Here is a 19,159-nt window from a genome sequence, read left to right on the forward strand (position 1 = left end):
CGGGCATAACGAGCCGTAAAGCGTTTCAATTATTTAGTAATTTAATAGATTATGAACTCAAAATGTCTATGATGAGTCCGCAGGCCGAATTAATCATCACCTGATAAACTCATATCACAGGCAGATAAAGTCTCTGTGTTTGAGGCCGCGTAACGTAAGCGTCACGGTGTGCGCTATTTGATCCCATACATTCACTGTAATTTGAAACGGCTGATCTCCGCTTGAGTTAACTGATCGTAAGAAATGCTCCATAAAATACTGAATTTCGCATCTTTTCATCCCAAACTTTGATCCACTGTAAGCTAGATAAATAAAGTTCACTTACAAAAGTTCACTTGTGTTTTTATGGAGTTTTGAGGCCGTTAATTCCTCGATAGTCGTCACCGCCCCCAGCTAAAGTAAGAAAAAAAAAAATCAAAACCCCATAAAAAAAAAAAAAAAACACAAAATATCACAAAAAAGATCAAAGGTAAGCGACCTTTATTTATCTAGCTTACAGTAGATCAAAGTTTGGGATGCAAAAATGCGAAATTCAGTATTTTATGGAGTATTTCTTACGATCAGTTGACTCAAGCGGAGGTCAATCGTTACAAATTACAGTGAATGTATGGGATCAAAAAGCAATTCTATGCCCAAATACATCAGAAGCGCTGCCTCCTTGCAGCTTTTTAAAGCTAGTCTCAAACGTGCCTCCAGAACTATAGACCAAATCCAATTTGAAAAAGAGGCTTGCTTAATTTATTCTAAGGACTCTGACTTTATATATTTTTGTTCTCTTTTTTAGATTTCTTTTGCATTTAGAGCGGTTTTCACTTGAGTGTCAAAAGTAAATTGCGTTTGCTTTGGGTTTGCATTACTACGCTTAGTGATTGGTTTAAAAATCTCGCGCCACTTCCTCAGCCAATCAGGACTAAAACCAAAACCAATCGTGACTCGTTCGAGCACGTTTTCCCGCGCTTCGTGCCGGATACATGCATTTGCTTCGAGTTTTGATTGGTTCACTGGATTGTCTGTGTCCTTTGTGATTGGCCAGAGTAATTACTTTGGTTTTGGTTTTACGACACTCAATTGAACACTGCTCTATAGTAATAAGTTTAGTTAGTCTATTATTTAATGGCAGGTCCACACCAGCCTTATGGTTACCTTACCAGACCTGCCTCAACAAAAAAAATATGTATGTATGTATCACCTCATAGAAATTGAGAGCGAAAAATCTAATGATTTTAGTGGAATTCACACTATTATGAGTACCTCCAGGATTGGACGAAGAGAAGTGTGCTAAGATTTGAGGGGAGGCGGAGGCGGGGCAAATGTATAGGTAAACGGGTGTCGCTAAACTCCTCCCCTTTGGGGAATATTCTTGCGTCGCGTTGTGTGAGCAAAAACGTAAGGCTACCTCAAAAAAATAGTTTTCTTTTGTCTTGAAATGTCACTCAGCTTAACGTCTAAAATTCGCGACAGGAGTCGATGGACAGTCCACTGTTCGTCGATTTATGGTCGTTCTTCCACTCTTCACCTCCAATACAATGTCTATTTCTATTTATCCAACAGCGGGACAATATTTCAACATTTTTTCGCGGTGGTGGCGGTGGTAAGAGATGGAAGATGACTTCTCGACTCAAAAGGAATGTTTAGACGTTTATCTGACCTTTTAGGAAAAGAGGAGGCAAAGTAGGGTTGGGGGATGCTTAAGAGGCTATGAAAAGAAATTGAGGCTATTGAGGACCCTAGAAAAGGGAACGAGGGGTGGCAGTGCGAAATTTTAAAACCAGATGTTTACAATCTAGAGTCATGTTAATGCAGTATTAGACATAAGTATCATAATCTTGAACTGCAATGGTCCTTACATAGCCGAACCCTCCCCTCTCCCAGCAAGGGACTGGGGCACTGAATGGGAGCTTGGGTGAGGTGCTGCAGTTGTAGTGTTTCTGTAAACCAAAATCGTCAAGAGTGGGATCGTAACAATGAGTAACTGGTCAACTATTTTTTGAAAAAAAGGGAGGGGGGGGGGGGCGGGGGAGTAGGAGGAGGGGTTGTAATATTGTGCCTTTAAGGGTCTCCATTATCTTATTCCTTAATAATGAGCAACATGCACGAGTGCGGTGTGATTTAGATCTCTTGTAACTGCAAAGTCAAAAGTTCAGATTATTCCTTCCTTGGCCTGATGATCCGAGTTTCGTTTTACAACAGTTCTTTAAACATTGTATTGTTCAGGCCAGTCATGGTGCGAAACATCTTCATTTCTGACCAAGCCATGGGTCGGCGAACCTACAAAAAAAATGTAAGTTAGGAATTAAGTCTAATACTGAGGAATCTGAAATGAGGCTAACTTATGAATTGCAAAAGTTTCGAGATAATTATTTCAACTTCGATGATGAATTACATTTTACAATAGGTGTACAGACACAGTGAATAGCAGGCTCTTAGAAAAATGCATTTTAAATTTAAAACATTCTAAGATTTCACATGTACCCTAGTTGGCTAAAAAAGATTTTGTTAGAGCATAATTAATGGAATTGCCTTCTTTTTTTGGTAAAATGTTTAAGCAAGCTCACCCTTCCACATGTTAAAACGTACAAAAAGTATTGTTAAAGCACTGGGGTGGTGGCAAAATTCTCTGAATCTTATGCTTTTTGAATTTTTTTTTTTTTTATGAAGATATCATTAGGTTTGGTGAAGATTTTAAATTAGTGGTTTTGAGAAGAAATGCATCATACATGTAACGGATATTCCAGTATTTGGCCTTCTTTCTTTTGTGCTAAATGGCCATAGATATAAATTTTTTCTCATGTATTTTGATAGACGATTGAACAAAAGTGTTAAAATAGTTATCTTTAGATTCTGTGGTTCTACCTGTGTTGAACGAACTTGTAGGATAGCAACTCATGGGACCATGGTCGTTTGCCGGGTTCCCTACAAAAACAATACTATGAAGTTAAGCACAACTGTCATCCCCTTTTCAATATACTAATACTGCCTCTGCTTCTGTATAATTATGCATCTCATCGATTCCCCACTGCCACAACCATTTCAGTGACACAAATGTATGCTTTCAAACAACCTTTTTTTAAATATATTCCTCACGTACATAACCTACAATTTTATTCCTTTTATTAATAGCACATATACCAACCACGTCAAGGCAGCCTGTATAAAATCCCTTGCAGCTTGTGACACATTCTCCGGCAGATTGGGCACGGTGGGTTTCGACCCAATCCTGAATATGGCCGCCGCTGGTTCGAGATCACCCAAAGGAGGATTTCCCGTAAGCATTTCTACAACTGTGCAGCCGACACTCCTTTAAAGAAAATATCACACATTTTAACGCTAAAATGTGGCTTTGCCATAACCTGGAGAAGCTTCATTTCAAGTACCACAGACCACAATAAAATTACTGGGGTCTACTCAAGCAGGTTCAACCCACTAATATGATAACTTCGTGATCATATAACTCCCCATTATGCAAACCTTGGTCTTAAAGGCTACCTGACATTCTTAAATTATATACCTTCCAACTATTATATGATAATTTAATTGATTAAAAGTTGTCAAATTTCATCATCCCTAGTATTTGAGCAACATAATTACGCTACTCGGAGTGCATGCATACAACACTTAAATTCAGGTTCCTTCAGAATAAATGTAAGGCAATTTTGCCCCACTGTTTTTGGGTGCTATTATTGGAATGACCTTCCTTCATCTAAATGTAACATTCCAACTAGAAAGCTATTCATGTGCAGAACTTCATACTTTCAGACAAAGTTGACAAGACAATGCACTTTATTTTGATTGACAGATGTCATAATATATGCATAAATTACTGACTAATGGATGTAATTATGACAAAAATTAAAAATTATCAGATAACCAAGCTAATAAAATGTCTATAATATCATTTTGAACCATCTTTTAACATGAACAGTTGATAAAAACAGCATAAAGTATGTGGATTGAAATGTTCTAAAGAACAAAATTTAAAAAGTTCACCGAAATTCCATTCAATAATAAAAGTTCTTATCACTCTTTCTTTGTCACTGTCTTTCGATTACGCAATCATCGGAGAAGTTTCCTTTATACAGCATAATAAACTAGTGAGATATCTGTAAGAAGGTTATGTTAGCTACAATTACTAGAATTACAACTATAATTGTTGATAACATGATTAAATTGCATTGCATCATCAAACAAAACATTGAACCTTCAGATTCTTAGATTTCTGAGGTTGTCTCGTCGCTCTCATCAGAAAATTCATCCATTTCATCCTCATCGTACCTTTGAAGTCACTTAGCTCACTTCCATCGTCATCACAAAGAAATTTTGAAAAAATTATTAATTCCATAAAAAAATATTTGACTACATGGCAATGGAGAAATTTTACTTTACTTGGAAGAATTCAAATCGTCAAGACTTTCGCAATTCCAAAGTTTATGTTCCGAGCCTCTCAAATTCCCCTTACAAAAGAAATTATCAAAGAGATAAACTCCGTTCTTTTTAAGTTTGTATGGAAATCTGGAAGAGATAAAATAAAGTGCAAAACTCTGATCAGTGACTTTAAAAATCTCGATGATTTGGTAAGTGCAGAATGCAATATGGAACAATTGAAAGTATGATGTTTTATATATGATCGTGTTTATTTGCTTTATTTTACTTTCGGAAAAACTGTTCACAGGCTACTTGTATTCTTTCCCAGGTGTTCCTTACGCTAATCTTTGCAAATGTAACACGACACTTTTGTTCGTTTGTAACAAAATACTTTTGTCTTCCTTGAAAATGCGATAACATGAAACTTTTGTTTTTTGTTTGTTTTACGGCGGCATCGATGACATTTGTTTAATTTAATTAAGTTACGGTTTAGACTGCACGAAAGACGATACTCAAAAACTAAAGAAACAAATCTAATCAAAAAACATATTTTTCGACAGGTTTTTTAAAACGCAGTACAGCTAGGATATTTGTTTCCTGGTTATCAGGTGTTCACGCCGAAAATCCCGGTGCAAGTTTTTGCATACCTAATAACGAAAGCGCTTTGAAAGTCTCAAAATCTAATTTAATTAATTTGCGGTTTTTACTTGGCGCCAAGAAGTCTGCAGGAAGCCTACCGCAAACACGCAATACAAGCGATGTTCATGATAGTTCCAGAAAACAACGTAGACTAATCTGCGCATGCGTTTGGTGTAAATTACGTTGAGTAGTACCACAAGGAGAGCAAAGGTTTTACTGAAACAAATATATGCCTTTGAGATCCTCATATAAAAGTAACGTAGATGTGCTCCACGTTTTACTTGGGGGGTATGGTCAGGTGCTCCCACCCCAACCCCCTCCACAGGAATAATTAATTAATTGATATTAATTAATTAATTAATTGACTATTAAAGTTTACACGTTAGCGCACTAGCGGGTTAGCGGACGACAGCCCCAACAAACCATCACAATAGTGCATTCTGCACTAAAAATGGGGGATTGCGAATGCCCCATACAGAGATATAAAAAAATATTCGGAGAACTATAACAGCACCTGGAAGGTGTTCCTAGATAAATACCTTTTCGATTTTGGAGGCTCCTTCTTGCTGAATTGCAATTACGATGTGAAATATCTTCCAAAGTCATTTCCAAAATTCTATAGAGAATGTCTGAATGAGTGGGCAAATTACAAGGAAAAGCTCATTTCCACTCCTGCAAACGTGTTAGATGACAGAATTCATTTGGAACAACAAGTTTATTTGTATTGACGGAAAACCGCTGTTTAGAAATAAAATAGTCAAGAAAGGTATAATCAAATTACGTGACTTGTTAAATGACACAGGTAAACTTAAGACTTGGGACGCATTACAGAACAAAAACATAGCAATAGCTGAACACTTATGAGTATTTTTGACACTATCCCGTTGGAATGGAAAGCTATTTTAAAACAACAATTACAAATAATTCGCGCCGACACGCACGATTCTAAAGACGTTGTTTTCCCGACCACTTCGAGGGTGCTATATTGGGATCTTGTGAAGAAGATAGAGGCTGTTCCGACATCAAAACGTAAATACGAAGAATTGTTTCCAACAACTGATTTGCCATGGCAAGATATTTATACCCTTCGTAGGAGCGTAACAGTCTATTCCAAAACTAGAGAATCCCAGTATAAGTTATTACACAGAATTGTGTTCACTAATAAAGCCCTTTATAAAATGGGTCTAGTTTCTTCCTTCTCGTGCACGTTTTGTAGTAAATTTGAGGAATCCCTTGAGCATTTATTCATTCACTGTGAATTTACATCTGGCTTTTGGATTTCGGTAGTTTTAATGGCTTCAAAACTACCTTACTGACGTTAATAATTTAAATGCTTTTAATATAATTATAACATTTGGGTTTTTTAGAAAAGATCTTCCTTTACTAAATCATATCATCATCTTAGGCAAGCAAGTAATTTTTCAATGTCGAAACCTCAATATAAAGCCATCTTTTTCATTATTGAAAGCCAGGATAAAAATAACGTACGATTTAGAACTTGCCATAGCTAAACAAAACAAAAAGCTAAAAAATAATAACGAAAAATGGAAAGAGCTTCTCCTTGTTTTTCAACAGTAATTAAGAAATGTAGAGTTAATATTGTATATTTTTGACGGAACTTATAATTAGACACTTCTTGTATTTTTCGCATTTTCGTGTGTGTGTAATTTTTTCCCTTTTCTTTTCTTGTTAGTGTCGTTTTTCCCTTTTTCTTCTTTTTTTTTCTCTTGACTAGATGTAAGTAGTGTTAGTTTTCTTCTTCTACTCAACAAATTATAATTGTATTTTAGTAATGTAAGTAACTGTCCCGTAAGTAGTGTAAGTAATCTTTTTGTAAGTAGACTTTTTTTTTCTGTAAATAATGTAAGTAACTGTATCAATTGATTGGTAAATAAGCTCTTTCTTTTTTGTGTGTTGCAATTAAAAAATTTCAGCGACTTCCTCGGTTGTATATCGCCGTGCCGCCATTTTTAAAGCCCCAGAATTTTCTCATGTAACGCACGCGTGAAGAAATTCGTGAAAACACTGCAAAATTTGCTTTAAAACTCACCAAGATGGTTTTGTCTTAATTTTTATCAGTCAAAACCATTGGTTATTTTCGCGTTTTTATTACTTCTTTGTTGTTTTTCGACATAACACGACTTTTATTTTGAGGTTTCCTTCAATTTGAAAGGAATCAGAAAAAAGACTTAATATACCGTGACATTGCAGCTTTAATGTGTTACTTCTTCCTTTATTGATATGATAAGTTTACTTTTAATTTTATCCTAAAATAATATATTTAATTCAAGGGCATCAAATTAGTTCTCTATATCTTGCCCTTTTCCATTTCTTTTCATTGTAATTTTTTTTTTACTTTTTGTATTTGAACTTTAGAAATTGAATAATAAAATACAAAAATACAGAATACAATGCAATACTGGCTCTTATACCTTTTAAGTTGTAATAACTTTTAGTGACATTAAAACATCCAGAGTGCAAAAGTGACCTTATTATGCGGGTTCGGGACGAGCTCGGATGGCTACGAAAGGTAGATCATTCTCGAATCCAGAGCAATTCTCTTTTACGCATGACTGACAGTTGCGCGGCCAAAAAGTAAGCGACCGAAGCTCTGGGGTCGAGAATGAAAGTAAATTTACATAACTAGGCATGCGCACGAGAACTCACAAATCATCTCCTTTCCGTTCTTGTTTTGAGGTCAGCCCAAAGAATATTCTGACTCGTACATGAAACTTTTCGTTCATCCCCCACTCGTTCTCCTCCCTCTTCCATTTATGCAAGATAAACCAAGGGAAAAGCTTAGTTTGTAAACTTACCAGATATCTGCTTTACGACCGTATCCTTCTCCCCAGAATATCTCTGGCGCCATCCAGTACGGAGTACCGCAATGAGATATTAAATTGGTTTTACTGCCAATTTTCTGATACAAATAGGACAAGGCAAAGGTTAGTTTCTAAAAGCTAGCGAAAAAACAATCAGTCAAAGTGCTGTGGGAATCTCGGAGAATAAATACTGGTCAGACTGAGAGATTTTCTAGCCTAACAGAGATTCAATTTTAACTCTTCCATATTCGAATCTGCAACCTCACACTGTAACATCTGACGCCTACCAACGTATTTGACCCGTAGCCTTTGCGAAATCCACCAGCCTTAGCTAGCAGAGGATACCTTTTTCGCAGCCCTAACTGGGAGACATTAGCCTTGAGTAAGGCCTATGCAGTAAGTGAATGCAATTGATTTCATTTCATTATTCGTACCTGAATAATTTTGGACAACCCAAAATCTGCCAATTTTACGTTTCCTGCCACGTCTAAAAGAACGTTTGATCCTAGAAATAAAAAAATGTAGAAGTTACTTGAAGTTGGAACAAACGCGTAAAAACACAGAGAACAAATAGGACGATACTGGCAGGATTGTCAGGTCTTGCCAAAACTATAAAACAACATCGTGCTGCCTAAAGTACCCATTATTATTATTATTATTATTATTATTATTATTATTATTATTATTATTATTATTATTATTATTATTATTATTATTATTATTATCATTATTTTTATTATTATTATTTTAATAATATAAACAATAACTTTATTTCACACAATTAAAAAATACATGCATCGATAAAAAAATTAGGAATTAAAACGAAAAGCAGCTGGCATCCTGATATAAAAAAATCAATAAACGTCTTTGTATTATTATTATTATTATTATTATTATTATTATTATTCATAGGGCAGAATGCGTGGACATCATTAATTATTTATAATCCGCGCAGCGGCAAATTTGAATGCGAGAGCGCTCGCAATAAGGGAAGAAAGGACTCAAATTGGTCAAGTAGCGTTGATAAAACTTGCTTCGGCGCTTTATAGAAGTCAAAATCTTAAAACCTACGCATGGCTTTTTGAAGAAGAATGATGTATCTACAATTTAAGCCTAAAATGAAGAGCATTAAGCAAGTGGAAGGACTATTGTTTTGAACTTGAAAATACAGCAAAAAAATGATATTTTAGAATGGAGACCATTTTTGAAAGTGATTTTAAGAACATTTTACACTGTTTCGAAGAAACCTACGCACGGCAAATGCAAGATACCACTTTACTTTAACATAATCCGTTTTAATTTTGACAATTTACGAACTATAACCACTATTGTTTTGAGTTTGAAAACTGCTGGTTGGAGATGCGTTTGAAAATGGCGCGTTTCGAGCGAGTGAGCTATTGTTTTAAGCCTTCGACTGAATAACAATAGTCACCAAGACTAAAACAATACCCGTTCAAGAAAGCCAATCAAGTGGAAAATGATTTACAATTGCCGCGAATTTTAAAACTGACTCATTCAAACCGTCAGACTCATTCGAACAGCCGACCGCAATGGAAAACATCGAAAACGTTAGTGGTCGGGAGCTCTTTTCAGAGTTCTTTGACAATCCGATCAATCCGTTTCATCTTCATATGGTTCCTCCATTTGTTGGCGAAAACTGTCGGATGTTTCGCTTTTAAATAAACGGCGAAGCAGTGTTCAGTTAAGTGGCGAGAAGCTAATGGGCGTCCACCGGCATTAACTTTATACAATCTTTGCGCGGAAAGATCATGACTCGGCGCGATCAAAACTAATGCTAATCAACATTTGCGTATGCTTGGAATTAAGTTTGAACGCACAAAGTCATGTCATATCACTTCGACTATGATATCGATCGCTTCGATCGGTGGCCACTACTGTTGTCAGTGATTGAGCGTTTAGCAGATGACAACCCGGCTGTTTTGATTACACGAAAGTTAAAAAGCATCCGAAGACGGAAGCAAAAATTTTGTTTATAGTTCGTTGTCGCTTCCTCGCGCAAATTGCACACAGTGAATGAATTATTTTATTTTATTTACGACACAATCGTCTTGCTCGCGCAGATAGAATAAATGCGCTTTGTTTCCAATGTTACAATTTCATATTAGACAAAACCAAAAACGAAACCTCCCTAACAGCTAATGGATCCAAATTAAAAGACAAATGGAACCATTGAGCGAAAATGGGTTTTGTGCGGATGTTTTACTTTCGCGAAACGAACGAAGAAACACTTAGTGCGGCGAGTTTTATTAAAACAAAGGAAGAAACAATAGGCGCTGGGTTCATTGTTTAGTTTACCGCCCTAGCATGATCTAATGAGTATTGTCGCGCGTTCATAGCGACCAATGAAAACAGCTCTTTCTTAGCGTCTATGAATATTAACAAGCGTCATGACAGACCTATACACTTTTTAGGCGGTGACGCCTATACGTTGTCGCCCGTGGACGGGCAATGTTACGATTACTCCAACCGAGTAGCACTGGGAACTATGCAACTTGATTGTTTACTCCGTTTCGGTACGCCATCTTTGATTGTCATGAGTATGAATCAACTTAGAGCGTACATCATGCAAAACGCGTTTGATTTCTACAGTGGAACGGAGGTAAAGGGTCAGGAGAGAATGATGTACTGGATAATTGTGAGCTCGCTTACAGAACTTTTTAACCGTTGTACGTGTATTCATCAAAATCGGCATACGGGATAAGAATTTGACGAGTGAAGGCCGGTTAGTGTCATAACTTTTGAGACCGTTCCAGTATAAAAAGGCCGGCCAAGTTACCGATGGCAGTATCTTGACCTAATCTTGATTAGATTGCAAAGGTGAGCTATCTGATCTTTCTTTGTTTTGGCGTGCATTGTTATCGATAATAATGTAAGTTTAGGTTAATGTTATTTCCTTTTTCCTTCGCGACTCGCCATCTTCCTTTTTCTGTTTTAGATAATATTTATCTCAAACCATTAAAAATAAAATAGTGACGGTATCCGTATTCCTATTTGTATGAGAAGCCAGAATTCTAAAATAATTTCTACCCAATTGTTGATTTAGCTGATCTAAAATGTTTGTTTGATAAAGTTGCATAAATACATGTAAGTGATTCTTGTTAGCGGTGTTGACTTGATTACATTTCAATACGAAAATGTCACACAATCTTCAGTATCGACTTTGTGTGGAAATCCATCCTGGGCATTTCTGTTGCCAAATGATGAAGTTCATAATAATTAAATGTGCTTATTTTATTATACTGTACGTATGTAATGTATTGCAAGTTCGTTTTGTAGTTAAAGCAAATAAAAAATTAAAATAAATAAAAAATGCAATTTCTGGGATCAACATTGTAAAGCGTCATCGCCTGTGCATGCATGTATGCGTGCCGGTTATTCCAACTGTAAGTAAATGTCCCGAGAACAATAGGCATTCTACGCTATGTATTATTATTATTATTATAATTATTATTATTATTATTATTATTATTATTATTAAAGATTAAAGCGCAGCCAGGATTAGACATAATAAAAACAAACGTTCACTGGCTAAAAATATTAAAAACAATGAGCTTTCGGCTGTCGCTCTACAGCCTTCGACGGATAAAAAAAATTGAATACAAAATGGATAAAATATATACAAGAAAGGTGTGATAAAAAAAGAAAATAATGAAAAACAAAAGCGAAGTAAAAATGTGCTAATTAAGAGGCTATTTTTTAAAAAGAATACAATATTGGCAAAGCCCATTCCAAGCCAATATTGTATTCTTTTTAAAAAATGACAACTTCGAGACGGACAGAATGTGTAATTCATTACATATGCAAGAACCTCACTTGAGTGGAGATGAAACAATTCACGATTTAGACTAAATCGATGCGCCGATTATGCTTGCGATATTTTTGCGAGCGAAAGTTTTTGTTTGATCTCGTGAATAAACACGCGCCGACATTCAAGCGTGATTTTATCTTCCCATGTTTCAGGAGCGTCGATACAAGAATTAAATCTCCGCTTCTACAAGGTTTACGAAACTGTCTGTAACAGTAAAAAAAACTGTAATCAAAGAAAAAAAATATGATTTAGCTTGAAATGATGCACCGAAATTTTTGCGAGCGAAAGTTTTTGTTTGATCCGACAAGCGTCATTTTATCTTCGATGTTTGAGAAGCGTCGCGACAAGAAAAAAATCTCCGCATCTACAAGGCTTTCAGAGGTGTTTACAACAGCAAAAAACTTCCCAGTCAAAGAAAAAAAAAATCATGATTTAAATGAAAATGATACGCTGAGTATTCTTGCGTATTTTGGTGAGCGAAAGATAATCACGCGAGCGAAAGTGTTTGTCTGTTGATAATTAACCACCTCAGAAAAACGTGATTTCATATTTCGTTGTATCAAAAGCGTCACGACAAAAACTATATCTCTGCTTCTACGATGCAAAAAGTTAATTCAAGTGGCGGGAGACTCTGTTGTTACGATGTGTGATGGAATGTTTGTTAGACAACCGAAGGCAATTCTACTGAATAAACAAGCGCCGTCAAGAGCGTAATGTTTCTTTCGCCGGTTTTTGCGTCACGGCAAGAGTGATACCTCTGCTTCTGTAAGATATAAAAAGTGAAGCGGTCAATTAATGAGTACGCAATACGTCTAGGGAATCCGTTTCGTATTAGCTGGAATTCGGTTTTAATTTTATTAGGAGTGCAGATTCGGTGTACGCGGTCAATCAGTGCTCTAACCCAAGAAATCTTTTGTCGCCAGGGGACAAAACTATCAAAACAAGAAGCTTGAGAAGCTTAAGAAGCTTAAAATCGGGCGCTTAATAATTAGCTATTTGTTTTGACTTGAAAGGCAAGGTACAGTACAGTAAAAATCACTGGAAAAACAGCTACTTAAACCTATTCAGGCCGGGGGGGGGGGGGGGGGGCGGGGGGGCTTTTGTGGCCCGCGCTGACTTTGGACGCTTATAACTTTTTCAAGATTCAACCAAACGCTGCCAAACTTTGCGCGTTTATCTAAAATTTATCTCGCAATAATTTGGTAGGATTACAGTCAAACCGGATGTTCTTTTGATGGGAACTTTGCAATGTTGCGGCGCAATGTTCCAATCTTGATTGACAGTTTGCTCGTCGCAACTTGCAACTTTCAATTTAAATTTGCCTGAGCAAGTTGGAAACATAATAATTCCTCCATTGTATCAAAGAAGGATGAAATAATTGTCCTAAGGTCGACTGCTTATCAACAGACTGTGATAAATTAGCGACAGGCATACTTGAAATCGCCAAACTTGAAATTGCGCTTAAAAATTCAAATTTGCTCCGCAAGTTACGGCTTACGTTTGTAATTTAGAAGCGTAATTCCTAACTTAGCAATGTAAGCTAAGCCTGTCGCTTATTTCTCGCATTCTGTTGATGAACAGTCGAATAAGGGGAAATAATTTTCTGTTTCTTTGAAACAAAGGTGGTACAACCTCGTTTTATACGGCAAAATGAAAACCGGAATTTCAAGCAAATTTGAATTGAAAGTTGCAAGTTGCGACGAGCAAACTGTCAATCAACATTGGAACATTGCGCCGCAACATTGCAAAGTTCCCATCAAAAGAACATCCGGTTTGACTGTAGTTATTGTGCCAGTAACTTGTAACCATGGCAACGTCAATTTGACAGGCTTGTTTTCCCAAATTTGAATTGTTCGTGTTTCTATTTTAATAATGAAAATCTGGAATGTTTTCAAGATTGCATTATTACTTAATGACATAATGGTCTCAATTTATAAAAATATATTTCGCACAATACAAATAAACGATTGAACTAGACGTCTAGAAAATATAAATTTGTAACACTTAGCAAAGTGCAGCCTTTTCGCAATACTTAACAAGTCCGCGTTTTACTAGTCCGCGTTTTACTAGTCCTCCTTTTACAAGTCCGCGTTTTACCTGAGTCCGCGTTTTACTAGTCCGCGTCTTACAAGTCCGCGTTTTACTAGTCCGCGTTATACTAGTCCGCGTATTACAAGTCCGCGTTTTACTAGTCCGCGTTTTACTAGTCCAGTCCAGTCCTCGAAATACAGTATCCCAAAACTCCCCGCCCTCTAAAGGTAAGTCCTTGACGGTTCTTGTCGTTTTTCGGTGCCTATTCACCTTCGGCATCTTTCTCATCCACCTCTCGTTCTGTCCTGTGTCTGTCATCACACGAAAGAAAAGCTGATTCTCAAAAAATCTGCCACAAAAGGAAATTGACAAAAACAATATCAAAACCATATATCGAAAGTTTCTTATTCTAAAATGTTATCATACGTCTTAATTCAGAGCTACAAAGAAGTTCCTCCTTTTGAGTTATTGATACTGTTCTTACAGTACCTCTTTCCACTAGCGAAATTTTACAAAATTCCTTCGCGGCGAAAAGGTAGCGCAAATCCAGAACAGACTCCAATCGAGAGTGGGTTAATTCTAGATTACTATTAATTAACTATTACAACATTCATTTTTAAAATAGTTTCCCAAGCCGACTAAGCTAACTTAACGTCGAGTGTATCTTTCAGTACAAAACATGCCGTTATGACGCCGGAAATCCAGCTCACGCATACTATACCCCGTGACTCACGCAAACCTCCGACTTACGTGCTACTACAGTCATTCCTTTCTAAACATTTTTTTTGACCACCACCGTACCTTTCTACCCAAAAAACTCATGAAACCGCCCGGTTTTAACCTGTTTTAACCTTTCAAAACTTAGAGCGTTCGAAACTAAATAAGATCCGTAATCACAAACAACATACAGCCGCTTACCAGCACTCTTTAAAACTCCTGAAACCCTTCAAAATCAGGCAAAATAAATCTTTGAAATAACCTTTATCAATGTTTCTTATTTTTTATTCAGTTCTATAAAATGCCTTTCGTACACTACTGTCAAACAAAAATTTCAATTTCCTCAAAGTTTCAAGACAAAAGAATAACAAATATTTCGTGCACAATGTAATTTGATTAAGCCAATATTATCACGTCTAAAAATACTTCAAGCAATTCAGTGAAAACCCGTTTTTTTTTCGTATCAACGAAAACCACTTTCGAATAATCAATACATGAAAATAACAATAAGATCAAAAGGAAGAAAGGAACCTTTCTAATTATTTGAAGACTTTCAAAGCCGTGATATTATGCATCCAATCTGCGATAAAATTTAATTACAACAAAATCCAAGTTCTCATTTTGAAGTCCATTTTTTTCAGTTGATACCTTTATCCAACTTGTGAAAAATTCCATTCAAGTTCCTATTAATACTGTACATTCCCGATGTTTTGCTCAGGTCTTCAGAAGCGTCTTACTAACCAAATCTAAAATAATTCCAAAACATGCTGTACAAACATTCTACTCTTTGTGACAAACGACTTGACGACCAATTGTTCAGAAATGAAAATCGACACAGTTCTTCCTAAATAAAAAAAAAGTTTTACGGCGGAGTCAGGCTCAAAAAATATACCGCAAGATCACACCCCCATTCATAGTCAGAAACCAGCAAACCATCTAGTTTGCTAAAAAAAACACTGCGTGACATCAATGACGTTACCTTTTTCATTTACAAAAATAACTTTAACTTGTCAAAGTAAGTGCAATTTCACAATGGTGAATATCAGTACAGTATGGGGCCCAGTTCTCGGCCGGGTCCAGTTCTCGGCCACTTTGTGTTTAACGCGTTTTTTCACACTCCAGTTGAATTAAAAGAAACAGGTATTTCCTTCAAACGATAGACTGATTCATGTGCTTTAAGTATCTTGAGTTTGATCGTTCAATTCGATATAGAAAGCTCACACGTCGAGTTTACGCGGAGGTAGGTGAATTTGCATTCCCGAAAAATTTGTTTGTTTACGGCTCCTTAAAATTCATGGATGTAGTTAAATTCGTATTTTATCCAAAAGCCCCCACCATACGAGCTAATTTTTGGCATGTGAAACGTAGAATAATTCAGCTTTCTGCTTTAGTTAACTTTTCGTTGAACCGTTGTATTTTTTGGTCTTAATTTACTTCGAAATTTTTTCTTGCGACGTTTGCGTATTTGCCAGTTCTCGGCCACCCTGCTCGCTATCACAGCTTAGCGCTTGGTCTTTAATATAATTTCATCTGCTGCTGCCAGAATGAAAGAAATAAATGTTTTAAAAATAAAGTTCAATCTTATCTCTAAGTTTTGAGCTGACTCTTGTCTTGTCTATTATTTCTACAACACCTAAATCTTTCAAGACCTTTTCACTGCAAAATAAACCATCTAAATGCACGGGTCACACAATGCGGTTTTGCCAGAACCTGCACATAGGCAACTAGGCGCGTTAAAATCCTTCTTTTCTAAAGTAAAACAAAGCGTCATAAAAATAATTTGGGATCGATATAACATAAATAGGTTTACAGAGTGATTTTATGACTGTGAAAATTAATTGAGCATTTTTGTTTACAGATAATTACGCACAAGCTTTTTAGTGGCCGAGAACTGGGCCAAGGTGGCCGAGAACTGGGCCCACAAATGGAGCTTTTATTTTTATTATTGCTCGGGCAAATTGATTTTTGACCGGTCGATAGCTTTACACCAAAAAGCCGAATAATGTAGCTAGCTCTGGGAGAAATTTCAAGTTCCTGCGGTTCTTCTGAGGTAAGAAATACAAGTTTACGTCAAAAGTGGCCGAGAACTGGGCCCCATACTGTACTTTGTTCATGGATGTAGTTAAATTCGTATTTTATCCAAAAGCCCCCACCATACGAGCTAATTTTTGGCATGTGAAACGTAGAATAATTCAGCTTTCTGCTTTAGTTAACTTTTCGTTGAACCGTTGTATTTTTTGGTCTTAATTTACTTCGAAATTTTTTCTTGCGACGTTTGCGTATTTGCCAGTTCTCGGCCACCCTGCTCGCTATCACAGCTTAGCGCTTGGTTTTTAATATAATTTCATCTGCTGCTGCCAGAATGAAAGAAATAAATGTTTTAAAAATAAAGTTCAATCTTATCTCTAAGTTTTGAGCTGACTCTTGTCTTGTCTAATATTTCTACAACACCTAAATCTTTCAAGACCTTTTCACTGCAAAATAAACCATCTAAATGCACGGGTCACACAATGCGGTTTTGCCAGAACCTGCACATAGGCAACTAGGCGCGTTAAAATCCTTCTTTTCTAAAGTAAAACAAAGCGTCATAAAAATAATTTGGGATCGATATAACATAAATAGGTTTACAGAGTGATTTTATGACTGTGAAAATTAATTGAGCATTTTTGTTTACAGATAATTACGCACAAGCTTTTTTAGTGGCCGAGAACTGGGCCAAGGTGGCCGAGAACTGGGCCCACAAATGGAGCTTTTATTTTTATTATTGCTCGGGCAAATTGATTTTTGACCGGTCGATAGCTTTACACCAAAAAGCTGCATAATGTAGCTAGCTCTGGGAGAAATTTCAAGTTCCTGCGGTTCTTCTGAGGTAAGAAATACAAGTTTACGTCAAAAGTGGCCGAGAACTGGGCCCCATACTGTACTTTGCCCCGTAAGCTTTTCTCTCTGTCCTTCCGCCGAAGCAAAAAAACACAACCTGATTACACATTAACCCAAAAGTCGACCAAGTGTGCCTGCAACGATTTCCTGTCAAAACTAAAATGGAAACCATTGCGGTATGCGTCACCCGTAGCGGTTTTGTAGCAACCCCAAGCTATCCCCGTCTTTTTGGCCGCGCCAGGAGACTACGCTCTAGGACGACCAAAGGGTAAACTATAAATCGGCCACGCCCGATTAATTAGTGTACTGTCCGGTAAAAGTATCTTTTCTGTAGATGCCAAGGCCGTCACTAGCGATGCTGATATCCAGAAAGAGCGGAGTGGTATTTTCAAATAAGTAATAGATAAAGCGGATGTTTCGGTCAAACTTGTGAAAGTGTTCCAGTATAGTGTGAGAAGGTGAGAAGGAGTGTGCCATCCACGTATCTGCAATAGAAGGCTATTAAACCCTGATTGATGAGCTTCTTCACAGTTTGCCTAGACGTATTGCGAACTCATTAATTGACCGCTTTATTACTAACGCCCAGAATAATGCTCAAAATCATAATACCAACGCTACCTCACGCTTAAGTTAACTTTTAGAAGCTTATAAGCTTACTTTGCCGCTTTCAGTCGCTTTAACTGTGATGTGTAGTAAATTTAAGCTTACGCTTACATGTCAGTATGTCAGTTAATTTTTTTTGTTCCCCTGAGTACATGCTGAGTAGGTTTTATTTGCTATGGATTTACCGATTGTCTATTGCCGTAGGTTGATTTTCTTTGGCCGTCAATAAAGTCGAATTCTAATCCTTTGCCGTGAGAGTTTATTTATCGTTTTGCTTTAATACAACTCATGGCCTAACAATTAATTAAGAGTTTATTCTCTGCTTTCTAAGAATAGAAAATAATTTTACGAGGATATATAGAGGATATTACATGGTTGCGCGGAGATATGAAATTTATCTTCGAGTGTTCAAATCGATATCTCACAAGTGAGCGCAGCGAACGAGTGGGATATCGATAATATAAACCTACTAATTACGATGTTTTTGACGATTTTCCGAAGATTTCCGACCATTTTCCGAAGACTAGCAAAATATTTTCCAAAGGTCGTACGAATGTTTCCGAACATTTTCCGAACTTTTCAGAAAATTTCCGAAGATATCCGAAGATTACCGAGGAAGATCCGAAGATGTTTCGACTTAATATCGATTTACTTTTGCTCATTCAGCATTGAAACAGGGCAAACTTGTCAGAAAATGTTTCGAAATCGATATCTTCACATGTGAAGATATAGAGGATATTGCACGGCGGCGCGAAGATATGAATTTTGCTTTCGAGTGGTAAAGCAATATTTTACGAATGATTCGTATCTTCAAGCCACCCACATCCCCCCAGCACAGCTTCCTCGATTCATCTCTGGCCTGAAAACCGAAATGCAATGAAAGGAACCATCAAAGGGTCCTTTGGAGGACTAGGGAATCGTGGTCTCCAAACTGGCCACTTTCAAAGAGCTTATCTTGCTCTTCTTCGGTCAACTTCCGTGCTGCGTTTGGCTTGTTTGGCAACGGGAAAACTCCACATCTTCAAATATGTTGAAAGGTAACTTTTTCTCTGTAAAATAGCGTTGGAAGCCTCGTTGAAAAGAGGTCAGCGAGCTTGGCTCGTACTCTTCGCTATTTTCTTTTCTTACATCCTTGACGAATTTTGACAGTAATTTGTCAAGTTCAGACGATGTCATTTTTTCTAGCTCTCTCGTTTCGTTAATACTGGAACAAAAACGCTGCTTGACCTTTGCGCAGAAATAAAATCTTCTAGCTCTTGGCTATCATTAATGACTT

The 19,159-nt window shown here is 36.9% G+C and overlaps 1 protein-coding gene across 1 annotated transcript in view; it reads right to left on the bottom strand.

Annotated features, from left to right (window-relative positions):
- Nucleotides 1-626: 626 nt before the first annotated feature.
- Nucleotides 627-19,159, bottom strand: part of LOC144641388 (mitogen-activated protein kinase kinase kinase 3-like) — a 28,071-nt gene continuing 9,538 nt past the window's right edge. Inside the window, exons 5-9 of the mRNA XM_078500402.1 lie at nucleotides 8,258-8,328; nucleotides 7,818-7,921; nucleotides 3,134-3,298; nucleotides 2,854-2,913; nucleotides 627-2,268 (exon numbers count right to left, since the gene is read on the bottom strand). Of these exons, the coding sequence (XP_078356528.1) occupies nucleotides 2,238-2,268; nucleotides 2,854-2,913; nucleotides 3,134-3,298; nucleotides 7,818-7,921; nucleotides 8,258-8,328 (431 nt within the window). The 3' untranslated portion in view covers nucleotides 627-2,237. The remainder of the gene's footprint in view (nucleotides 2,269-2,853; nucleotides 2,914-3,133; nucleotides 3,299-7,817; nucleotides 7,922-8,257; nucleotides 8,329-19,159) is intronic.

Source organism: Oculina patagonica, unplaced genomic scaffold (genome assembly GCF_052425735.1).
Source record: "Oculina patagonica isolate OP01 unplaced genomic scaffold, crgOcupat unplaced9, whole genome shotgun sequence".
NCBI classification, from domain to species: Eukaryota; Metazoa; Cnidaria; class Anthozoa; order Scleractinia; family Oculinidae; genus Oculina; species Oculina patagonica.